The 24,180-nt window shown below is 46.6% G+C and overlaps 2 protein-coding genes across 4 annotated transcripts in view; one reads left to right on the top strand and one right to left on the bottom strand.

Moving 5' to 3' along the window:
• Positions 1–16,506, top strand: part of LOC147096940 (glycoprotein-N-acetylgalactosamine 3-beta-galactosyltransferase 1-like) — a 28,532-nt gene extending 12,026 nt beyond the window's left edge. For 2 of the 3 annotated variants that reach the window (XM_085972603.1, XM_085972601.1), the window contains exons 3-5: positions 5,607–6,274; positions 9,171–9,410; positions 15,940–16,506. In XM_085972603.1, the coding sequence (XP_085828729.1) occupies positions 5,607–6,274; positions 9,171–9,410; positions 15,940–16,005 (974 nt within the window). In that variant the 3' untranslated portion in view covers positions 16,006–16,506. Of the gene's footprint in view, positions 1–5,606; positions 6,275–9,170 lie in introns of all 3 variants that reach the window. The other variant, XM_085972604.1, reaches the window with a different exon arrangement.
• Positions 16,507–17,286: 780 nt separating this feature from the next.
• The window catches only part of LOC147096939 (tachykinin-3-like), a 28,550-nt gene continuing 21,656 nt past the window's right edge, over positions 17,287–24,180 (bottom strand). Inside the window, exons 6-7 of the mRNA XM_085972605.1 lie at positions 19,484–19,556; positions 17,287–18,422 (exon numbers count right to left, since the gene is read on the bottom strand). Of these exons, the coding sequence (XP_085828731.1) occupies positions 18,404–18,422; positions 19,484–19,556 (92 nt within the window). The 3' untranslated portion in view covers positions 17,287–18,403. The remainder of the gene's footprint in view (positions 18,423–19,483; positions 19,557–24,180) is intronic.

Genomic DNA, 24,180 nt, shown 5'->3' with positions numbered 1-24,180 from the left:
TGGTTTGTTTACATGGTAAATAACAGTTTGCTGTTTAGGCAACCATTCCGATGCTTCCGCTGTGATCATGCATGGTTATTGAGTCTGACGTTAATATATCTGACCTGAACATCCTATAACCTTGGGTGAAAGTTGTTTCCAACTCTCTTTTTCTACCCATTCTTCTATTCCCAATCTAATGCCAACCCTTAAACAGCTGGCTGCCTGCCCTAACTAGCTTGCTCTTTTCTGGCAGGCTGTTTCTTTAAATGCCGCCTTGTCGAAGCAGTGGCCAAAAAGCGAAACGTTGGAGACACTCGGCAGGTAGCTGATGCTTCAGTTGAGTTCTAAGGAAGGGTTTATCGTTTCTCGACGGGTGCTGCCTGACCTCCTGTGTATCTTCACATAGAAATTCAGCGGCATGCTTTAAGGGTGCCACTCTTGATGGGATACTCCCTTGAGAAAATTCTGAATCAGTCATCGCATAAAGATCCTGCAGTTAGCAACACCTAATTTTAATAGCAATGTATTATCAGTCACAACATTACCTCTTTGCAACTGTTTAATCCGTTGCCTCTGTTCTTGTGCTTTTTAGAAACAGACAATTCCTGTATGGGATGCGCACTGTCACCTTGTGAAATGCATGTTTTAAATTTCTACATGATGTAATCACTATGTCGCCCTTTGGGTGTGAAGGAGAGAGAGAAAATCGGGCTAGATTTTCCTTCGTGGTGGATTTAGCCCCAAATTAGCACTTCCTCCCACTGGTGTTACACTGCTGAGAGCCAGCCCGATTTTCCTCAGTGCACCATCGCTACATATTCACGGTGGATTCTCAACGCTATTGGCGCCCTCTCTAGGCGGTCTATCTCTGGTGGGTGCAGGTAGATCCAGTGCTCTTCAGTAGCTGAACGGGCCAAGGCAGCCATGTAGGACCTGGAGCAACGTGGCTCACTGCAGTCTCTGAGGTACCGAGCCCACAGATTTACAGACTCATCAGTTGAGGTGTTTCTGTCTGTAATCCTGCAAAGGCGGATCCAGTGTTTTGGCCCTGAGGGAAGGAGGCCCAGGGAGGACAGCCTTGGCAGTGAGTGCCATCTCTAGTGGTCCCTGCACAAATACTCAAGGCTAGAAGAAGTTTACTGACCTCTCCAGGGCAGCCAAGGTAACAGGAGGCATTTGCGCCTGGCAACAATGGGCTATAATAAGCAGTTTTCCCAGTTGCACCCATCCTGCCCTCATTGCATCAAACACCATTTGCGACTTGCCACCCACATGCAGGCGGGCCCACATTACCCTTCACACCCTCTTCCTTCCCCTGCAAGTATTGGCTCTCACGGAAGGTATTTTGTTGCCAACACCTGTTCTCACTCTGTTTAAGGAATGCCTTCAGAAACCTGGGCTCCATTCCATGTGATGACATGCAGAGGGCCTTCGCTCTCTCCACTTTCTGCTTAAAGGGGAACCGAGCCACCGCCAGGGACCAGCAAGCAGTACTTCAATCCCCCAAGGCTGCTTCTGAAAACCATCAACCAGTCACCTCAGAACCCCCTGCCACTGATGGGCAAGTAAAAGGCTAGGATGGAAAGAGTAGGCACCATGAGGAGGCCCAGTACTCTACAGTCTGTAGGAAGGTTGTCCGATTTGTTGCCCGTGAGATGTTTTTGTCACTGGTGGGATTTGTGCGGAATGATTTGGGACAAGGGGAATGTTGCATGAAGGAGCAGCAGAATCCTCTCCAGGCTTGGTCACTGTGAGAGCGATGTGTCAGCAAGCGACTGAGTTGAGTTTGCTACCAAAGGAGGTATCGTGGCAGCAGGATTCAGTTGCCGATGGCTTCGGATCTCAGTCAGTTGAAGGTCTTCCTTACGACCTGTGCCAACAGATGTCTGACACCTGGCATAACTCCATTACTGTTTCGTAAGGAAGCTGCAGCATTCTCAAATATTCGCAAGTGCTACTCGAAGAGCCAAGAAGCCCCTCAGGAGAAGTTGGTTTTCCGTTGCTCTTTCAAATCATTCATCGCCAACAACACTGGACATTTTTCATGTTGCAGTTGGGCTGTTTGCTGTCAGTTTTTGCATTGCTGACCTGTACATAACCTCTTGCAGGCTCAGGAAGGTCCACGGTACGAGGCCACAGGCTCAATCCAAACTCCAAAGCAACTACTCTATGGGGAAAGTGGAGTTGAGGTCGATGATCAGCCATGATCTCACTGAATGGTGGAGCAGGCTCGAGGGGCCGTATGGCCGACTCCTGCTCCTATTTCTTATGTTCTTGCACATGTGCAATTGTTTCTTGGTTAACGCTAGTATTTTGAAATCTGCCGCACAGTGTAAATGGAGGCAACGCATAATGAGACCCCCTTCCAAGTGTGAGACCACGGCTACACCAGTCAGTGTGACTAAGAACATAAGAAATAGGAGCAGGAGAAGGCCATTCGGCCCTTCGAGCCTGCGCCGTCATTCAATGAGATCATGGCTGATCTTCTGCCTCAACTCCATTCACCGGCCCTATCGCCATATCCCTTGATGCCTTTACTAGTCAGAAATCTATCGACTTCTGTTTTGAATATACCCAATGACTGAGCCTCCACAGCCCTCTGGGGTAGAGAATTCCAAAGATTCATCACCCTCTGTGTGAAGAAATTTCTTCTCACCTCAGTCCTGAATGGCCGACCCTTTATCCTGAGGCTGTGGCCCCTGGTTCTAGACTCCCCAGCCAAGGGAAACATTCTCCCAGCATCCACCCTATCAAGCCCTGTAATAATTTTGTATGCTTCAATGAGATCCCCTCTCATTCTTCTGAATTCAAGAGAATACAGGCCTAGTTTACTCAATCTCTTCTCATACGACAGTCCCGCCATCCCAGGAATCAATCTCGTGAACCTTCGTTGCACTCCCTCTATGGCAAGTATATCCTTCCTTAGGTAAGGAGACCAAAATTGTACACAGTACTCCAGGTGTGGTCTCACCAAGGCCCTATATAATTAGAGTTTGACTTCTTTACTCCTGTACTCAAATCCTCTTGTAATGAAGGCCAACATACCATTTGCCTTCCTAATGGCTTGCTGCACCTGCACATTCACTTTCAATGACTCATGTACAAGGACACCCTGGTCCCTTTGAGCATCTGCATTCCCCACTCTTTCACCATTTAGGAAATACTCTGCCTTTCTGTTTTTTCTACCAAAGTGGATAACTTCACATTTATCCACATTATATTCCATCTGCCATGTTCTCGCCCACTCACTGAACCTGTTGAGATCCCCGTGAAGCCTCTTCACATCCTCTTCACAACTGACACTGACACCTAGCTTTGTATCATCAGCAAATTTGGAAATGTTACATTTAGTCCCCTCATCCAAATCATTGATATAGATTGTGAATAGCTGGGGCCCAAGCACCGATCCTTGCGGTACCCCACTAGTCACAGCCTGCCATCCTGAAAAGGACCCGTTTACCTCTAATCTTTGTTTTCTGTCTGTTAACCAATTCTCAATCCATGCTAGTATATTACCCCCAATTCCATGTGCTCTAATTTTGTTCACCAACCTCTTGTGTGGGACCTTATCGAAGGCCTTCTGAAAATCCAAATACACCACATCTACCGGTTCCCATTTGTCTACTCCACTAGTTACATCCTCAAAGAACTCCAATCGGTTTGTCAAACTGGATTTCCCTTTCATAAATCCATGTTGACTGCCCAATCTTACTATTAGTTTCTAAGTGCCCAGTTATTGCATCCTTTATAATAGATTCCAGCATTTTCCCAACTACTGTTTTGAGGCTAACAGGTCTGTCGTTCCCCGTTTTCTCTCTCCCGCCTTTCTTAAATAGCGGGGTTACATTTGCTATCCTCCAATTTGCAGGAACCGTTCCAGAATCTATAGAATTTTGGAAGACTACCAGTGTGCCCACATCATTGCCTGTTCAGATGATTCTGTTCTGAGCAATCTTAGATCTTGTCAAGTGATGGTGTTCAGCACATTACAGAAATTGTAATGTGATGCTAAATACATGACTAATAATCTGGTGTTATAATGTTACTCTCAACAGTGAGGACACCAGGTTACATGTGTGTTTATGTAGTTTCATAAGTGACTGGCATGCCCGTTTCTTGGGAGTGAATAGCTTGAGTTCAAGCATTGGATATTCTCCCACGTGTGCAGTTGTTGCTCATTGCTGACCTCCCTTCAGAATGACTGAGGTAATAAAACTCACTACACACTTGGTTTGAGTATAAAGCAAGGCTTTAATCAACTTGTTTCAGAACATGGAGGTCTAGTTGTACTTCACTAGTTCCTTGTCTTACAAAATGTCCCTGAGCAAGCTGGGCCCACGCCCGAGTATTTATACTCCTTGGACGGCGCCACCAGCTGGCCATCCAGCGTTATTGCATGAGTAGTTTCTTGATGATGATGAGATTTATAACAATGACCACTTCCAGCTTTGAAATGATGTAGAGCAGACTTCTGGCTGGAGTGGAGGGTAAAAATCCTCTCAAAATCCAAACCAATACAAGTGTATATTTGTACTGAACAGTAATCAGCCTTTCAAACCACCTGCTGCTGGAGGTCACGCCTCCAAAGGAGGAGTTACCTCTGAGGTTGATGGACCCCTGTGCTCGCTGACCTATATTGGTTCCTGGTTAAGCAACGCCTTGATTTTTCTAAATTCTCATCCTTGTTTTCAAATCCCTTCCTATCTCTGTAATCTCCTCCAGCCCCACAACCCCTCCGAGATATCTGCGCTCCTCTAATTCTGCCCTCTTGAGCATCCCTGATTATAATCGCTCAACCATTGGTGGCCGTGCCTTCTGTTGCCTGGGCCCTAAGCTCTGGAATTCCCTTCCTAAATCTCTCCGCCTCGCTACCTCTCTTTCCTCCTTTAAGATGCTCCTTAAAATCTACCTCTTTGACCAAGCTTTTGGTCACCTGCCCTAATTTCTCCTTATGTGGCTCGGTGTCATTTTTTTTGATAACGCTCCTGTGTAGCACCTTGGGACGTTTTACTATGTTGAAGGCGCTAGATAAATACAAGTTGTTCATAGAATCATAGTTACAGCACAGAAGGAGGCCATTCGGCCCGTCGAGCCCGTGCCGGCTCTCTGCAAGAGCACCTCAGCTAGTCCCACTCCCCCGCCCTTTCCCCAGAGCCCTGCAAATTTCTTTCCGCTCAGGCACTTATCCAACTCCCTTTTGAAAGCCACGATTGAGTCTGCCTCCACCACCCTCTCGGGCAGTGCATTCCAGATCCTAACCACTTGCTGCGTAAAAAGTTTTTCCTCATGTCGCCTTTGGTTCTTCTGCCAATCACCTTAAATCTGTGTCCTCTGGATCTTGGGTTGGCACCAATGTTCCCTCTTAATTTTTTGTCGTGCGTTGTCCCATTAAATTTGCTGCGCATGCGGGGTATCTTCCAACGGCAACAGCTGGTGAGCGGCCTGCGGGGGACCTCCCGATTGGTGCACAGCACCTTAGGGGGAACATTGGTTGGCACGATCGGTGTCAAACTCTAAAGCGCTTTGGGAACGTCTTACGGTTGGGAAAGGCGCTACATAAATGCACGTTTGTTCTTTCTTTGTATGACTTTCCTTTGTCTCTTTCCCTGCAAATTTTGGTTTAGGCAAAGATAGTGAAATGGCTGACAGTCTGTACAGAAAGGTTCGAATCCTGTGCTGGGTGATGACGAGCCCGAACACGCTTCACACCAAAGCCAAACACGTAAATGCCACTTGGGCTCGGCACTGCAATACTGTGCTCTACATGAGTTCAGTGAAGGACCATGCGTTGTTCACCATTGAATTGGGGACTGGAGAAGGCCGGGACCAGCTGTACTGGAAAACCATTCGCGCGTTCCAGTACGTCCACGAGCATCACTTGGATGAGGCCGACTGGTTCATGAAAGCAGACGATGACACCTACGTCATTGTGGACAACCTGCGCTGGCTCCTGTCGAAGCACTTGCCGAGCAAGCCCATTTATTTTGGGAAACGATTCAAACCCTACGTGAAGCAAGGCTACATGAGCGGCGGTGCAGGGTACGTCCTCAGTAAGGAGGCCCTAAAGAGGTTTGTCAACGGCTTTAAGACAAACGTGTGCAGCCATACATCACCTGTGGAGGACCTGGCACTGGGCCAATGTATGGCCCAGGTGGGAGTTGAAGCTGGAGATTCGCGGGACACAATGGGAAGGGAAACATTCCATCCTTTTGTTCCCGAATATCACCTGATTCCCAGAATCCTACCAAAAAGCTTCTGGTACTGGAGTTACTGCTATTACCCCATCGTCGAGGTATGTGCTTTTGGGTGGTTTTTTTCCTCTTTTTTTAATAAGGGAGCCATTAGTGGGAGAAAGGCTGCTTTAGGCATTGTATTCTCTACAGGATGTTAAAGTGACTTCTTAAGGGATCAATGGTAAAAGTATGCTGCAAGGATCATTGAGAGTGGAACACTCACAGCTTCCCAGGTAATAGGTTAATTCTTTGGGAACAGTTTAGCCCTTTGACTAGTGCAAATTAAGTGCATTCTACTAAAGTGCCCTAAATTATTTGAGAAATACTTGTACTCCTGTTGGCACCACTTCATGCCTAATGACTTAATAAGAGTGGCGAGCATGGGGAACTCGCGACCACACGGAGTGGTTGAGGCGACCAGAACAGATGCATTTAAGGGGAATGTGTCTCCGCCTGTGCCTCTCTGTCTGTGCGCCTCTGTCTATGTGTGTCTCTATCTCTGTCTGTGTCTCTGTCTCGCATCTCTGTCTGTCTCTCTCTCTGTCTGTTTCTCTCTCTGTCTGTTTCTCTCTCTCTCTGTCTCTCTCAATCTCGCTCTGTCTCTCTCTCGCTCTGTCTCTCTCTCGCTCTGTCTCTCTCTCGCTCTGTCTCTCTCTCGCTCTGTCTCTCTCGCTCTGTCTCTGTCTCTCTCTCGCTCTGTCTCTCTGTCTCTCTGGCTCTCTCTGTCTCTCTCTCTCTCTCTCTGTCTCTCTCTCTCTGTCTCTCTCTCTCTCGCTCTCTGTCTCTCTCTCTCTGTCTCTCTCTCTCTCTCTGTCTCTCTCTCTGTGTCTCTCTCTCTCTGTCTCTCTCTCTCAATTTCAATTCAATTCAATTCAAATCGCTTTATTGGCATGACAAGTTACATCTTATGTTGCCAAAGCATTGGAAAACATTCATGTTTGTTCACAAAAATACAGATCTATCCATACAGTGTATAAACAGATATATCCCTGAGTGTATAAATATACTTTCATATAATTTATATATACTCTTATCTTATCTTTAGTGGTTGTCCCTCTGTTTATGGCAAGCTGTAACATAGTGTGCCGCCAGTGTTATGCAATTTCTCTCTTCCCCTAGTAGGTATGGGAGTTTTTGGTCGTCATTCAATTTTCTGAATTCCGGGCATATTTTTGTAAATTTTGGGTAGAAATTCTCCCTTATGCCCTGATATTTTCTACAAGCTGTGAGGAAGTGCATCTCTGTCTCCACCATTCCCTGACTGCAGTGGGAGCATATCCTGTCCTCTCTTGGTAGCCAGGTCTGCCTGTGTCTACCTTTTTCGATCGCCAGGCTATGTTCACTAAGTCTGTACATTGTCAAGATTTTTCTCAGTTTGCTGTCCTTTACCATGGTCAGGTAATCAGCTATGTTGTATTGTCTGTTTAGGGCCAAGTAGCAATTGAGTTTGCTTTGGGTTTTTGTTGTTTCTGCCCAATATGTCAGATATTTTTCCTTTTGCTTAGCGACGATTGTGTTGGGTCGAATTCTTTGTGTTACGCTGTCACTGTCCTGTGGCTGGTTATTGTTAGTAGTGTTAGTAGTTACTTCACTGAGTCCCAGGACTAGTTGACTGAGGGTATTCTTCTTTATGGTCAGCTCTTGGCATTTCAGGGCGTCGTAGTGATAGCATTGGGGGTTGCTCATTTGTAGGTGATTCCAAAATTTGGTGGCTCTTTTTTGGATAGTGATTATTAATGGATATTGGCCTAGTTCCGCCCTGCATGCATTGTTTACTGTTTTCCTTTGAGTCCGGAGGATACTTTTACAGAATTCTGCATGTAGGATCTCAATTGGGTGTTTGTCCCATTTTGCAAATTCTTGTTGTGTTAGCGGTCCCCATACCTCACTGCCATAGAGTGCAATTGGTTCAATTACTGATTTGAAAATTTTTAGCCAAATGCTAATTGGGATTTCTATTTGGATTGATTTTTTAATGGCATAGAAAGCCCTTCTTGCTTTCTCTTTCAGTTCATTCACAGCCAGTTTGAAGTTTCCCGTAGAACTGATTTTTAAGCCCAAGTATGTGTAGTTAGTGGTTTGTTCAATTTTGGTTGTTCCTATTGTGAAATTTATTTTGGGTCCCTGAGGTCTGGATCTTTGCTGGAACACAACGACTTTGGTTTTTTTGGGATTTATTGTCAGGGCCCAAGTCTGGCAGTACGACTCCAGCAGATCCAGGTTCTGCTGTAGACCCTCCTTAGTTGGTGACAGCAGAACCAGGTCGTCTGCATAGAGGAGGAATTTAACCTTGGATTCATATAGGGTGAGGCCGGGTGCTGTAGATTGTTCAAGTAGTTTTGCCAATTCATTTATGTAAATATTAAAGAGTGTCGGTGAGATTGGCGAGCCCTGCGTCACCCCCCGCCCCTGTGGGAAGTATTTTGTTCGTTTGTCTCCAATTTTAACTGCACATTTGTTGTTTGTATACATTGATTTAATTACATCATATGTTTTTCCCCCTACCCCGCTCTCTCTCTCTCTGTCTCTCTCTCTCTGTCTCTCTCTCTGTCTCTGTCTCTCTCTCTGTCTCTCTCTCTGTCTCTCTCTGTCTCTCTCTCTCTCTCTCTCTCTCTGTCTCTGTCTCTCTCTGTCTCTCTCTCTCTCTGTCTCTCTCTCTCTCTCTCTGTCTCTCTCTCTCTCTGTCTCTCTCTCTCTGTCTCTCTCTCTCTCTCTCTCTCTCTCTGTCTCTCTCTTTCTGTCTCTCTCTCTCTCTCTCTGTCTGTCTCTCTCTCTCTGTCTCTCTCTCTGTCTCTCTCTCTCTCTCTCTCTCTCTGTCTCTCTCTCTCTCTGTCTGTCTCTCTGTCTCTCTCTCTGTCTCTCTCTCTCTGTCTCTCTCTCTGTGTCTCTGTCTCTCCCTCAATCTTGATTTGTTGGAGCTGATATTTTTTCTCTCTTTCCTTTCTGAACCCTCAGGGTCCTCAGTGCTGCTCCAGCCTTGCAGTCTCTTTCCACTATGTCACCGCGGACCTGATGTACACCTTGGAGTACTTTGTTTACCGTCTCCGCCCATACGGATATTACTATCGCTACTTTCCCGAGGGGGGCCTACAAGGTCACGTGAGACTGGTGGAAACTGCAACTGGCCAAACCAGCGTGGACCAATTGGAGCGCGGGCCTGGATCTGGCAAAGAGAATATTACAGTGACCAGGAAGGTGATATTATGATAAAAGACACAACCAGAGAGGCACATGCTTTATCTGTGGGACTGCTGCTGCTTCCTTGGGTTGCTTGTGAATGAGCAATGCAGTGAGACCTACCATTCTAACTGCCTGTTATGAAGCAGGCAGCTTCTCATCGAGCTAACGGGACCCACAGCAGAAATATCCAATGAGGCATAAAACCAGACTTTGGATTAAACGACCAACTCTTAAAATCACAGCCACTGTTTAAAATTGCCTTTGTGATGGGATTTAAGCTGCACTGCAACTTTTCAGTGTATGTCCATCTCGATTTAATGTCCAAAGCCAAATACTGCGGATGCTGGAAATCTGAAATAAAAACAGAAAATGCTGGAAACACTCAGCAGGTCAGGCAGCATCTGTGGAGAGAGAAACGGAGTTAGCTGCTGTCATGTGTCTTTAGGGTAATTTAAGGAGCTGGTCCCTCTTGGAACCGTGTTGTTGCATTTCCCATAAGTGGACCTTGTGCCTGCTACAAGCTGGAAGCTTCAGCCCTGTGGGTTTTATTGCACCTTGCACCCTTTAACACTCTCAATCCTAGAGCGCCAGTGCTCACTGCACTTCAGTTCCCTCCAATCCAGACAGTATAATCACCGCACCACATTTGAGCTGGACTCGGATTCTGAATTAGCTACATTTATTTCCAGAAATTAAACAAGTCGGACACATACCGAACAGCACACGTTTCTGGAACACCTAAGCGAAGAATCTCCCTCTTCTATTTTAACTTTCGCTAGAAGCAGAAAGCTCTCAAATTGTTGCTGCTCTCCCATGTTTCATGAATTCTCTGGTAAACCGTGGCACTGACTGGACAGGTTCCTTCTGCCTCTTCCCTTCCATAGCAGGACTGACCAGGACCTGTACATTCAGTGACCTATATACTAATGACACCCAGCTTTTCTTCACCACCATCCTTGACTCCACATTCACCGCTGTTGCCAGACTGCCTGTCCCGATACTTGGCCACAGAGGAGCAATCACTTTCTTCAATTGAATATTGGGGGAAAGAGTCCCGTCTTATTCTGCACTCACCAGAATTCAGTACCTTTTTTTGCCTTTGACTCCATCCTCCACCTCCGTTACTCACTCCAGCTGAACCAGTGTCCTGTTCAGCCCTAAGCTGGGCTTCAAATTCTCATCAAACCTTCAAAAGCTCTTCAAATCCCATGCATCATCGAGATTGCTTATTTCCACCTCTGTAACATCGCCCGTCTCCACCCCTGCCTCAGCTCATCCGCTGCTGAAACCCTCACCCATGCCTTTGTTATCTCTAGACTTGACTATTCCAACGCACTCCTGGCTGGCCTCCCACATTCCACCCTACGTAAACTTGAGGTCATCCAAAACTCTGCTGCCCGTGTCCTAACTCACACCAAGCCCCGTTCACCCATCACCCCTCTGCTCGTTGACCTACATTGGCTCCCAGTCCAGCAAGGCCTCAATTTCAAAATTCTCATCCTTGTTTTCAAATCCCTCCACGGCCTCGCCCCTCCCTATCTCTGTGATCTCCTCCAGCCCCACAACCCTCCCCGAGATATCTGCGCTCCTCTAATTCTGCCCTCCTGACCATCTCTGATTATAATCGCTCCACCATTGGCGGCCGTGTCTTCAGCTGCCTGGGCCCGAAGCTCTGGAATTCCCTCCCTAAACCTCTCCGCCTCTCTCTCCTCCTTTAAGACGCTCCTTAAAACCTACCTCTTTGACCAAGCTTTTGGTCACCTGTCCTAATATCTCCTCATGTGGCTCGGTGTCAAATTTTGTTTGATTACGCTCCTGTGAAGCGCCTGGGGACATTTTACTACGTTAAAGGCGCCATATAAATGCAAGTTGTTCTTTCATTACTTTCAAATTAGAGATGGAGTACCTCTTACTTCCTGTTGGTGGCACTGCTGAGCTAATCAAGCTGAAAAGCACCACCAGCAGGTACTAAGTGATGCTACATCCGTATTTCTCGATCATTCGTAACTTATGTGAAATATTTGAAAATGCAACAACGTTTAAAATTATAGATGAACAAAATTTTTTTCCTTTTTTTTAGTTTCCTGAGCCATGTCCCTCAGGCTAGAGGTGAATGAGCAATGATGAATACCTCTGGAGCCTTTGCTAATGTCAGTGTGGCTGGACAGCAGAAGGCTGTAAAATTCCTGTTGATCAATTTTACCCCCTGAGGTTTTGTAGAATGGACTTTCCCCTTGTGCCAAATGCAGAAATATTGTTCTGTCACGGGTTGTGTATATTTCTGAAATTGATGTCGTTCTCATTTCATAATGGTGAAATGGATGCGGTACTGGGTTCCTAAGTCACAAGGTAGCTGCTGCCACTGAATTTTGCTGGCAAGTTTCTGTAGATGAAGCCGTGCTTTGATCCTGATGTGTTAATTGGGGACAGCTTGCTTGCAATGCAAATGGTGGGAGGCAGACATCAACAGCTGTGGGGACAGAAGGTCCACATGTTATGGTGTCGCTATTCCCATCAACAGAAATCGGATCCAGCCCCACAGGTGGCTGCTGGAAGCTGTGCCTTCTGAAACCCTCAGTTCCTCGCAGCATTGTATCTTAAAAGGGTCCATCTCCAAAATCTACAGATTTTGATCAGAGTAAAGCATGCAGTTTTAGGATAATAATAGGGATGGAGGAATAGGAAAAGTTCATCTGGATTATCCTCCAGTTTTGGCAAAGGGCCCACACACCTGAAACAATAACCCCCTCGGTTTTGTTCTCTGGTGCTCAGCGGTTCCAACATTTTCTGTTTAGCTTTCAGATTTCCAGCATCGGCAGTTTTTTGCTTTATGTTTTGAGGGGGATGGTGTCTTTGTTAGCTTCACAAATAGCACTGTCCCTCTGATCTGCAACACTGACATCAAAGGGGATTCTGGTTTAAAGCTGGACTGTGAATGACATTGTGCAGTTCGTTTCTCAACCTGAGCCTGCCAGAATGAAGAGCTGATGTTACACGCACCACAAGGGCGAATTCAACACAAATAAAGGCATTTCTGAAGTAGTATTAGACTGTGGCCATTAAACTACAGAAGTTTCTTCAACTGAAGAAAAAAAAACAAGAGTTGGGGGCTCTTACAGAGGACTTTTCAGTGCTGTGTATGTATGACAGCATTGCTTTGCGTTTATAGGATTGCCTAGTTTCTAAATTTCTGTATATTCTTTAAAATGTAAATAGAAACTGCAGTCATTTTAGCCAGGACAAGAAATATAATTTGGCTTGTGATATTTCTGTATCCAAATAGACTGCAGTGTAATGAGAATAATTCCAGTGTCAAATTTACTCTGCTCAGATTAATTTAGACCTGAACCCTATTCGCCACTGTGAGATTAGAGCTATAAAAACAGTACTGGCAGGTTGTAAGAACATTATAGAATATTACAGCACAGCAACAGGCCATTCGGCCCATCAGGTTTGTGCTGGTGTCCCACTCTTCCTTTAGCTCCCATACCCTTCAATATTCTTCTTTTTCCAAGCAGTTATTTCATTCCCTTTTAAGAGTTTATTGACTTTGTTTCAACAATGGTTTGTGGCAGAGAATTCCCACTCTGCTTTTAAAAGGGAATTGGATAGTTGCTAGAAAAAGAGGGCTATTATAATAAGGGTGTGTAGAGAGTGAGATTAGCCCAAACCTGCATTTATATAGCACCTTTAACATGGAAAATCCCAAGGCCCTTCACAGAGGCGTAATCAAAGAAAAATGGACACCGAGCGAACAGAGGAGATAATGGAAGGAGTGACCACAAGCTTGGTCAAAGAGGTAGGTTATAAGGAGCATCTTAAAGGAGGACAGAGAGATGGAGAGGCGGAGAGGTTTAGGGAGGGAATTCTAGAGCTTAGGGCCCAGGTGGCTGAAGGCACGGCCGCCATTGGTGGGGCGAAGGGAGGAGGGATGGACAAGAGGATGGAGTCAGAGGAACCGAGTGTTTGGGGACGGGGTGCCATTGTAGAGCTGGAGGAGGTTACAGAGATAGGAAGGCTGAGGCCATGAAGAGATTTGAATACAAGGATGAGAATTTTAAATTCGAGGTGTTGCCGGACCGGGAGCCAATGTAGGTCAGTGAGCACAGGGTTGAACAGCACTCAGTGCGGGATAGGATACGGGCAGCAGAGTTTTGGATGAGCTCAAATTTATGGAGGGTGGCGATATGGGGCAGGAGGAGAAGCCATTGCAGGAGATTCTCTGGCTGTGACTGGATAAATAAGAATGGAACCAGGCGAGTGCAGTCCCACCCAGCTGGACAACAGTGGAGAGGCGTTGGAGAAGGATGGTGTGGTCAACCGTGTCAAAGGCTGCAGACAGGTCGAGGGGGGGGATAGTTTACCACGGTCACAGTCTCATAGGACGTCATTTCAGTACTGTGGCGGGGTGGAAACCTGATTGGAGGGATTCAAACATGGAGTTGTAGGAAAAATGGGCATGGATTTGGGAGAAGACAACATGTTCAAGGATTTTGGAGAGGAAAGGGTGGTTGGAGATGGGGGCGGTAGTTTGCAAGGACAGAAAGATGTGGGTTCAGGGCTAGGGCAGGGGGGAGCCTTAGGGCAAGTTTGGTCTGGTGGGCAAGGGGAAGGGAGGGAAGCGGCAGAGGCAGCTGAATGGATGGTCCCAATCTTAGTGACAAAGAAGGCCGCAAACTTCTCGCACTTGCTGTTGGAGGTACAGGTGGAGGGGGCAGGGGAGAGGGGTTTAAGGACACGGTTGGTCATGGAGAAAAGAAGCCGGAGATTATTGTTGATCTCCAGGGTGATCCTGGGGTGGTAGACAGTTTTGGCAGAGGAGAATAAGGCCCAATGGTGCTCGATGAGATCCAGCCAGATGGATGGTTAAAGCAGGTGTGCGCCAGTTACCCTCATTAAAATATTGATTGAGATATTAAAAGATATGGAGGGAAAAATTCGGTATCGCCCATTTTGGGGTGCTAATATCGGCCGGGCGCAAAGTTTAGCGTCCGGTGCTAATTATCGCCGCCAACTGCAAAATTTGCCCCTGGAGGTGATTCGAGCGCTAAATCAGGCAAGGCTACTTCAGAACGCTACCGAAGCTCAGGCGATGTCCGTTACCATGGAAGCCAGGCAGACTGGAGCCGTCCAGTTCTTAAAGGGGAGGGGCCATCTTGCTAGCCAACCACACCCTGCTCATTGCAGCCTTGAATCTCGGCCTGGAGAGACCTCGAAAGCAATTGTGTTGGAAGCACCAATGGATAGGCCCAGGGAAAGAGCTCGGCGCTTAGGAACATCAAAAGTGGTGCCGAGGGCCAAAACTCCTTAGGACAGCGTCGAATCTCTCCAGACGTCTCTCAACCTGCGTGTACCAAAAATTTTGCCGACAAGAAAAGGCAAGAAGTGCCCGCCTTTAAATAGTGCTCCCCCAGCCCCTTCCCGACTTGGAAACGTTCCCCTTTATCTGTCGTTCCTAGCAGCAGGCGCTAAGGCAGGGGGCGCGACTCAATGTCTGGTCTGGGGCGTTGCACGCTCGACTGACTTCACGATCTGCGGGCGCAGGAGATCGTGGCGGTAGTGTTTAGCGCCGCCGCAAAACGACTGGTCAATGTCGCGAGCGGCACTAAGTTCCGAGTGCCCCGTTAGCGCCCCCCGAAGGTGCTAATGGGAGGTGCTAACCAACCAAATGTTTCCCCCTCGGTGAGTGAGCAGGAGAGTGGGATTAAACTAGGTGGCACAGAGGAAGAAAAACACCAGCACAGACTTGATGAGCCTGTTTCTGTGCTGGAACATTCGATGATTCTAAAGACATCGCTGCCATTGCATTTATACACATGATCTTGAGACACTTTAAAGAATAAAACTCAGATGAATTTGTTGTGTACAATATGGAAAATTTATTATGCGTGAAGTGCAGTCTGTGCTGTGGTTCAAGAAGTGTTAAATAATACTATTTCACGATGTGCAGTTTACTCCAGAAAAGAGCGAACACTTACATTTATATCTCTACTGTGCATCTATATAGAACCCCATTTTGCACGCATGTAGCACAATGAGAACCCACTTTAATCTGTGGTCATTGTCAATCTCCACAAAGCCTGATTTTAATAGCAGCAAAAATAACAAGATTACAGACAACACCTGTGCAGAATCTAACAATTTCAGTTGAGTCTCCACTCCCCACAGCTGGCAGGACACGGGGAATTTTGATTAATCTTCTTGTAAGTGATGGTACCAAATCCCACTGGAGATTCATTTGTGTTGTGTTGTAGCAAGTGGTTCCCTGTATACACCATGTGTTTTACATCACAGGCTGTTTTAGGACCCACACTTCGAAGCAACTGGCTCCCAGTGTCCCTTTAAATCGGAGCTCGGCAGTGGCCACAGAATAAACACCCAGCCAGAGCGTCTTCCGGTTCTTTCACGCCTGCAAGACGTCCCACTTACACACCACTCTGGTGACTTCATGGTTGTGAAAGAACAACAGTGGTGCATCATCAGCAGTGTGATATTCCAAAATGTTATATTTTCATTATGTTTTTTCCCATTTGTCTCCCTTCAGAGGCTTGTTTTCACTGCCACTAGCACCCTGAAGGACCAAGTTCGGTGGCTTGGCCACAGAAGGTGAGCATGCCATCCTGTGGTCAACCAGGAGGAGGCGCAATGGAAGCACGGCTTTCCATCTCATCCCCCCGTGCCCCGCTCCTCTCCCATACCTGAGATGGAATGCCTGTCCTCCCAGCCTTCTGACCAGAAACGAGTTGGATTTAGTCGTGAATACCACATTGGGAGTTTATGTGGAGAGAAGGATTCTGACAGGCTGTGCAATGAGAGGACCAATTTCTGCCAGTCTATTATGAGTCATTCGGTAACTACTTAATTACTGTTGTCAAATAATACAATGCACCTTTTATAGCAAGGAATCGTTTTTGTGAAGAATTATCTCTTCCCACTATCATTTAAAATATAAATAATTGGTAAAATGTTATGCTTAGATTAAAATTATTGTGGAATTTAATGCATGGCAGTTAATGGGAGCGATCTGGAGCTTTTCCTCATAGTTTATGGGTTTTGAAACTGTTTCTTAGCTTAAAAATAGGCTCTGTTAATAAAGATTCCACCCTCAAAATGGCTTCTGTAACTGCATGCTGGGTTTTATTCTTCTGGCACTGCACGATTTATTTCAGAAAAAAAGCTCGTCAAGACAATACAGTTAATTACTAACAGAAGTGTGGGTACCAGTTACCGAGCACACCCAAATACTAGAAACAATGCACAGATCACACCAGGCTACAACAGAATCCAATCAGGAGAACACTCACCAAGACAGCATGTGTTAAACACCACAGGTGCCCATCAGTATGCTTTTGTGTATGTGCTATGTGGTGGTGGTTTTTTAAAAATTCATTCACGGGATGTGGGCATCGCTGGCAAGGTGAGCATTTATTGGCCATCCCTAATTGCCCTTGCGTGGCTTGCTAGGCCATTTCAGAGGGCAGTTAAGAGTCAACCACATTGCTGTGAGTCTGGAGTCACATATAGGCCAGACCGGGTAAGGACGGCAGATTTCCTTTCCTAAAGGACATTAGTGAACCAGATGGGTTTTTACGACAATCCGATAGTTTCATGGTCACTATCACTGATACTAGTTTTTTATTTATTCCAAATTTTTAATTAACTGCCATGTGGGATTTGAACTCACGTCTCCAGATTATTAATCCAGATTATTAATAGTCCAGTAACATAACCACTATGTTCCCGTGTGTTGGGGTGGGATCCCATATTTCATTCGAGAAAAGTGCACACAGACTGACTTCTCAAGGACTGTTTAAAAGGTTATGGACATGAGAATGCAACAATTTTGACCAAGCCTGTCAAACAGACGTGGAGGCAAGATGCAGCTAAGAAGGAGATTCGAGCCGCTGCGTCCTTTTGAGGAAGTGTTTATCCATCTTATTCTGGAAAGAAAGCCAATCAAATGAATTCAACTGCCTGTTTATCCCCTCCAGGCTGTTGCCGCTTGCTTTTGCAAGTGACTATCCGTGAATGAACCGGTTTGGTACTTTACTCTGTTATGAAACTACCCTAGATTACTTTGCGCACAAGATTTGCTTAAATTTACAGAAACCCAGGTTTGTTGATTGAAACTTGCTTTCAATAACGGCATGACAAAAAGTATCTGGAGAATCTTGAATCGTAACCATTTGGTGGATGGGCATTCTGTATATGGAGTGAATGGGAAAGGATTTGTTGAATTGTAATTACCATATAATAGGATGGAATGGGAAATGATCTGATCCTTTGGAATTCAGTGTAATGGGAATGCTTGTGTGTTATGTGGGGCACAGCACTGTACAGAGGGGAAAGTTGGAGCTTGAACGAAGGGGTTTGTGTTGTGGTGTTCTGGAAAACTAAATGCCTAATTAGATCCTTGAACCTGCACATGTAACGAAAGTAGTAGTGAGGCTGATTGTGATGAGAAAGGTGACATTCTGTGGGCAGATTACTTGAAGTTGCAAAGGGTGTTGTGGATTTGTTACTGTCTGGATCAGTCGATGACCGCAGTTCGAGACATAAATGGGTGCAACATCAGAGGCTGATGCAATCAATCTGTGCAGAAATCAAAGTATGCAACACTGATTACCAAGCTCCGGAGTGGAGAAGGCACATGGAAGGGAGATAATGGCAATGATATATTGGAATCTTAGCACTGGATTTAAAAAGAACATACTTGGAGTATTTATTTCGAGTGGACAATATGGGAGATGGAAAAAAGATGGACATGAGGCAACTCCAGAATTGGGTTCTCACACATTTCTTCCTCATTCCCTTGGCTAGTGATGAAGATTGTCACTGAGTCCCTCAAACCAGTGAGTGAACCCGCACGGGGTTTGAATACAAACGTTATTCTACTGTAAATGTAATTCTCAGTTGTATAGAACAAATTTACGGGTTTATTTGGAAAGGTGTGCACTTTGGTAGATGGAGCAATCACTTCCTTCTCATGGTCCCGCTTCCTTCGGATGTTAAATGGATCCGCAAGGCCTGAAGACAGAGCAGAGCTTTGTTTAATTTATGCTTACAGTTGGACTGAGAGCACAAACGTGTGGAAAAACTTTTCACTCCTAAGCCTGTTTTTGTCCCCTTTCGAAATTTTAAATGAAAACAAAACAACTGCGGTGCCCCAAATGCCTCAGTCGGTAAATGCATGACCTGGGAGTAGCACTGAGTCATGCAGACAAGGTCCCAGGTTCCACATCTGATTGGTGCTGAGATAGCCGATCACAACTCAAGGTGATACCAATGGCATGACAATTGGCCTCCGCACCATTGGGCTAGGGTAGGGGTAAAAAAAACAAAAATGAGAGCTACAACGTTTGAATGCGGGTGAGGACAAGATTAATGTGATGCCCCACAAGGTCAAATAGCCTGCCAGTATTCACTGGGCTGACACATGAAGATTGGCCACTTGGTGAGGTAACAGATGAGCCACTATCTTCAGGGGAGGAGGAGAGAATTGAGGGGGAAATACAGTAATTTAAAAAAAATGGTGTCCAGCAGATCTGATCGTGGCAGGAAAGACCACAGGATAGTCAGTTCAACTTGAAATAAGCTCTGCCAGGAACAAGGGTCAGGTCCTTGACTTTCAAGACTGAGATTGATAGATTTTTGTTGGGTACAGGTATCAAGGGTTACGGAACCAAGTTGCTGTACAGATCAGCCATGATCTTACTGAATGGTGGAATGGGCTCGAGGGGCTGACTGGCCTCCTCCTGTTCCTATGTCCGTATTAGAGCAGCTGACATCTAAATTGTGCTACAGTGACTTCCTGATCTCAACTGAGCTGTCAGGAGGAAGAGACTTGCCCGAACAGAGGGACGGTGAAAAAGGCAGGACACAAGTCGGCTCACAGCCCTGTGCAACTCTTAGTGACCAGCCTCAGAGCAGCTTAGACAGAGGCTGAGGAGCAGGTGGGCTGGTTGGGGTCTCAGTCAGGGAAGGGGGCTAAACAAAAGAAAATAACTTAAAAAGAACAGCAATAATAAGAGTTAGCTATGAAATGATATCACTTTTAATGAAACATTTGAAAGATATGAAATAATTACCTCAGCTTGCACTTGATGGGAGTGCTGGGTCCTTTTGTCTCTGGAACATCTTTATTTAGAGTAGTTGATTCATCTGTTTAAATGTGACATTTGAAATTATTATTTAGATTTTTGCTCATTTTTCAGCCGTGGTTCAGTTGGTAGCACGCATGCCTGAGTCAAAAGGTTGTGGATTCACGTCCCACTCCAGAGACTTGAGCACATAATCTAGGCCGACACTCCCAGTGCAGTACTGAGGGAGTGCTGCACTGTCGAGGTGCCGTCCTTCAATGAGATGTTAAACCGAGGCCCCATCTGCTGGTTCTGGTAGATGTTAAAGATCCTCTCGCACTATTTGAAAAGCAGGAAGTTCTCTCTGTGTCCTGGCCAACCTCCCTTCTTTGGCCAACATCATCGAAAAAACAGATGAACTCATTCATTGGTCTCATTGCTGCTTGTGCGAGCTTGCTGTGCGCAAAATGGCTGCCGCCGCACTTCAAAGTGATTCATTGCATGTGAAGGACTTTGAGATGTTTCTGCGAGCTATCATAAGGTGCAAGTTTTTTTAACTGGCTCGTACCAAATTCCAGTTATATAACGGGTTAATGCCTGCATTAAAATAGCACAGAGAGAATTTGGTACGCTTTGCGTTTGCAGTTTGTTGAACAGCTGCGGCAATTGTCATTTCTGCTTGAAAATATTTTGTTTGATATTTTTCACAGACAAGAAACACCAAGATTGATGGATTAAGCTTAGTTTATTCCCAGTTACATTTACACACCCGAAAATTTCAAGTTAAAAAAAGTCAGGATCAAAATTGTACTTATTTCTAAGTTCCATTACTTAGCAATTAGCAACTAATACAATCATGGCAATTTAAAAAAAGATTTTTAGTTGCATAACACCAGCAGGTAAGTTTAAAAAAAATTTGAGAACTTTCCCCCCCAAATCACAGATCACTTGCATAAGTTTATCTAGCTCAGTGTCACTCACTGACCTTTTTGTCAAGGGATCCCAATCAATGTCTTTCTGGAGGGCAACTCACAGGTTATAGGTCACAGGTCTGTATCTGTGATTCCCCATGCAATAAACTTCCTGGTTTCATGTCTCTGGACGCAGTTGCCAAGTGGAGGCCAAAGGACTCCCATAGGAAGGGGGAGAAAACTACAGGAACAATAGTTGTATTTTAATAGGGTTCTTTCACGATGTGGTCTCCTCTACACTGGGGAGACCAAACGCAGATTGGGTGACCGCTTTGCGTAACACCTCCGTTCAGTCCTTAAGTGTGACCCGAGCTTCTGGTGGCCTGTCACTTTAATTCACCGCCCCACTCCCACTCAGACCTCACTGTACTCGGGCTCTTGCATTGTTCCACGGAAGCTCAGCGTAAACTCGAGGAACAGCACCTCATCTTTTGATTAGGCACTTTACAGCCTTCCGGACTCAACATCGAGTTCAACAATTTCCCTATCATATATATATATTTTTTTCCACACTCTGTCTTTTTCTTCTCTCCCACAGGGCAGCTGTCTTTCACTCTGCCAGCACAATTCACACTTCATCCAGAGCCATCCTTTGTTTCTTAACCTGTCCCATCACCATCCCCTTTTGCCTTGAATATCTCTTAATGTCTCTCAATGTCTCTTAATCTCTCCTGCCTTCCGTCCTATCACCGACCTTCCCTTTTGTTCTTTCCTCCCCTCCCCCATTTCCCAGCCCCTAAACTTGCTTAAAAATCTGTTCCATTTCCTGCTTTTTTCCAGTTCTGACGAAAGGTCATCGACCTGAAGCATTAACTCTGTTTCTCTCTTCACAGATGCTCCCTGACCTGCTGAGTGTCTCCAGCATTTTCTGTTTTTATTTCCTTTCATTTGTTGTGTGCAAGCTGCCTCCTGATTTTTAAAAAATTCATTCTTGGGATGTGGGCGTCGCTGGCAAGGCCAGCATTTATTGCCCATCCCTAGTTGCCCTGAGAAGGTGGTGGTGAGCTACCTTCTTGAATCGCTGCAGCCTGTAGTGGTTTGATACAACTGTTTAGCTTGCTAGGACACTTCAGAGAGCAGTTAAGAGCCAACCACATTGCTGTGGGACTGGAGTCACATATAGGCCGGACCAGGTAAGGACGGCAGATTTTCTTCCCTAAAGGAAATCAATGAACCAGTTGGAATTTTACAACAATCTGGTAGCTTCACGGTCACTTTCACTGATACCAACTTTTTATTTTCCAAATTTCTGAAACTGCCATGGTGGGATTTAAACTCACAATCTGGATTATGAGCCCAGGAGTTTAGTAGCATAACCACTACACCACTGTGTCAATAGCATTCCTGTGCCGCCTTTCAGTAGAGAACAAGAAAAGGAGAGTTAAAGACATTGAATCCCACCTCGGACAACATTTCACAGCCAGGCCGACAGGAATGTTGGCCCCAGGGGCGTATGGAGCAGAAATCCTGGTCAGGGCCACAGAATAAGGAGGGCGGGGGCACAAGTTGCTCCTGGGTGGTATCACTGGTGAATTGTGATATTGACCATATCTGGTCTGTCGGCTCTGTGATGAAATATTTCCATTCATCACTGCCTGTGACTGAGATCGGTTTCAGTGTCATTTCCCTTCCCCCAGACCTCATTGTATTGTGTACTGGAATGTGCTGTATTGTATACTGGAATGTGCTGTGTGTAGGGCTCCGCCCATACCTGGCCCCGTTTGTAAGCTAGCTTCAGTCTAGCCCCAATCTCCAGAAGGACGACATTTCTCTCGCTTACGTGTTTCGTTCTAAGTTAATAAAAGCCTTGTTTTGTTCTGCTACCTTCGAGTCTCGGAATTATTGAGGCACATCAATTTTATTAACTTATTTTTTCAACACTATGGATCAACTCCTGAAACCCGAACGTTTGGATTTGGATCAACATGCTCCGGACGCATCAGCACGCTTCGGACACTGGTTTGAGTGTATGGAATTCTTCCTGGACAATTCCGCAGCCGTCAAAGACGCTACGGACGCTGCAAGGATGAGACTCGGAATTCTGCGGAATTGGGTAAGCCACCGGGTTTACCCCCTCATCCAAGACGCCGAGACGTACCTGGCCGCCTGCGACATCTTAAAGGCGCATTACCAGCAGCCTACGAATGAGGTGTATGCTAGGCACCTGCTCGCCACCCGCGCACAGCAACCTGGGGAATCGGTGGAGGAGTTCCTAAGCACCCTGAAAATGCTTGGCAAAGACTGCAAGTGCCGAGATGTAAAAGCCGCGGTGTACACTGACGAGCTTGTTCGCGATGCCTTCATCACAGGCCTCAGCTCCACTTACATCCGGCAAAGACTGCTGGAAAAAACGGGGTTGGACCTGAAACAGGCTACGGACACCGCGCGATCCCTGGATGTGGCCCAGAGAAACTCGGACGCCTACTCTTCAGCCCGCGCCGTCCACGCCGCCACGTGTGCGCTGCCATCTTGGAAGGCATCTTCCCCGCCCGACAGCCCGACACCGGCTGGGCCCCGCTCTCCCCCCAGAAGCCCTACGACAGCCGCGACGCGTCAGGGATCCAACTGCTACTTCTGCGGGCAGCCAAAGCACACCAGAAACCTGTGCCCGGCGAAAGGCACCACCTGCTTTAAGTGCGGTAAGAAGGGGCACTTCGGGAAGGTGTGCAGAGGGAACCCCGCCGGAAAACCAACCGCCGGAAAACCTGCCACCGCCGCGTGTGCGCCGTGGCAGCGGCCATCTTGGACGCCATCTTGCCCGACCTCGTGGGGTCCGCCATCTTGTGAGCAGACAGCGTGGACGCCATCTTGTATCGATCAGGGCCCTACAGTGGCATCGGTCACAGTGGACCAGACCAGGCCGCACCCGCTATCCAGATCAATGGTGGACATCGAGGTAAACGGGTGCCGGGTTAAATGCTTAATTGACAGTGGAAGCACGGAGAGCTTTATCCACCCAGAACTGGCACAACAACTCTCCCTAAAGGTGGTCCCTACTCAGGGTACCATCTCTATGGCTGACAAAACCCAGACATCGACCATTCTGGGTTACTGCACGGTACAATTGTGCGTTAACGGAACTGTATATGATAATTTTAAAGTATTAATCATGAAGAACCTATGTGCGAGCGTGATCTTGGGCCTGGATTTCCAGTGCAACCACCAAAGCATCACGCTCAAGTACGGTGGGTCCCAGCTGCCCCTCACAGTGTGCGGTCTGGCTACCCTGAAGGTAAAGCCGCCTTCGCTATTCGCGAACCTTACCCCTAACTGCCGGCCAATAGCGACCAAAAGCAGGAGGTACAGCTGGGAGGACAGGCGGTTTATCGCGACCGAGGTAGACAAGCTCCTGAAAGAGCGCATTATTGAACGCAGCAACAGCCCGTGGCGCGCCCAAGTGGTAGTGGTAAGGGGTAGCGAGAAGAAACGGATGGTGATCGACTATAGTCAAACGATCAACAGGTACACCCTACTAGACGCCTACCCGCTACCCCGCATATCAGAAATGGTGAACCAAATCGCCCAATACCGGGTGTTCTCCACCATCGACCTCAAGTCAGCGTACCACCAGCTCCCTATCAGACCAGAGGACCGCCCGTACACCGCCTTCGAGGCGAACGGACGCCTCTACCAATTCCTCAGAGTCCCCTTTGGGGTGACGAATGGGGTCTCGGTCTACCAGAGGGAGATGGACCGCATGGTCGATGACCACCACTTGCAGGCAACCTTCCCCTA

This window comes from Somniosus microcephalus, chromosome 33 (assembly GCF_052327205.1).
Source record: "Somniosus microcephalus isolate GS21.2 chromosome 33, FLI_Smic_1.0, whole genome shotgun sequence".
Classification (NCBI taxonomy): domain Eukaryota; kingdom Metazoa; phylum Chordata; class Chondrichthyes; order Squaliformes; family Somniosidae; genus Somniosus; species Somniosus microcephalus.
This window is presented reverse-complemented; position numbering and strand designations above follow the sequence as displayed.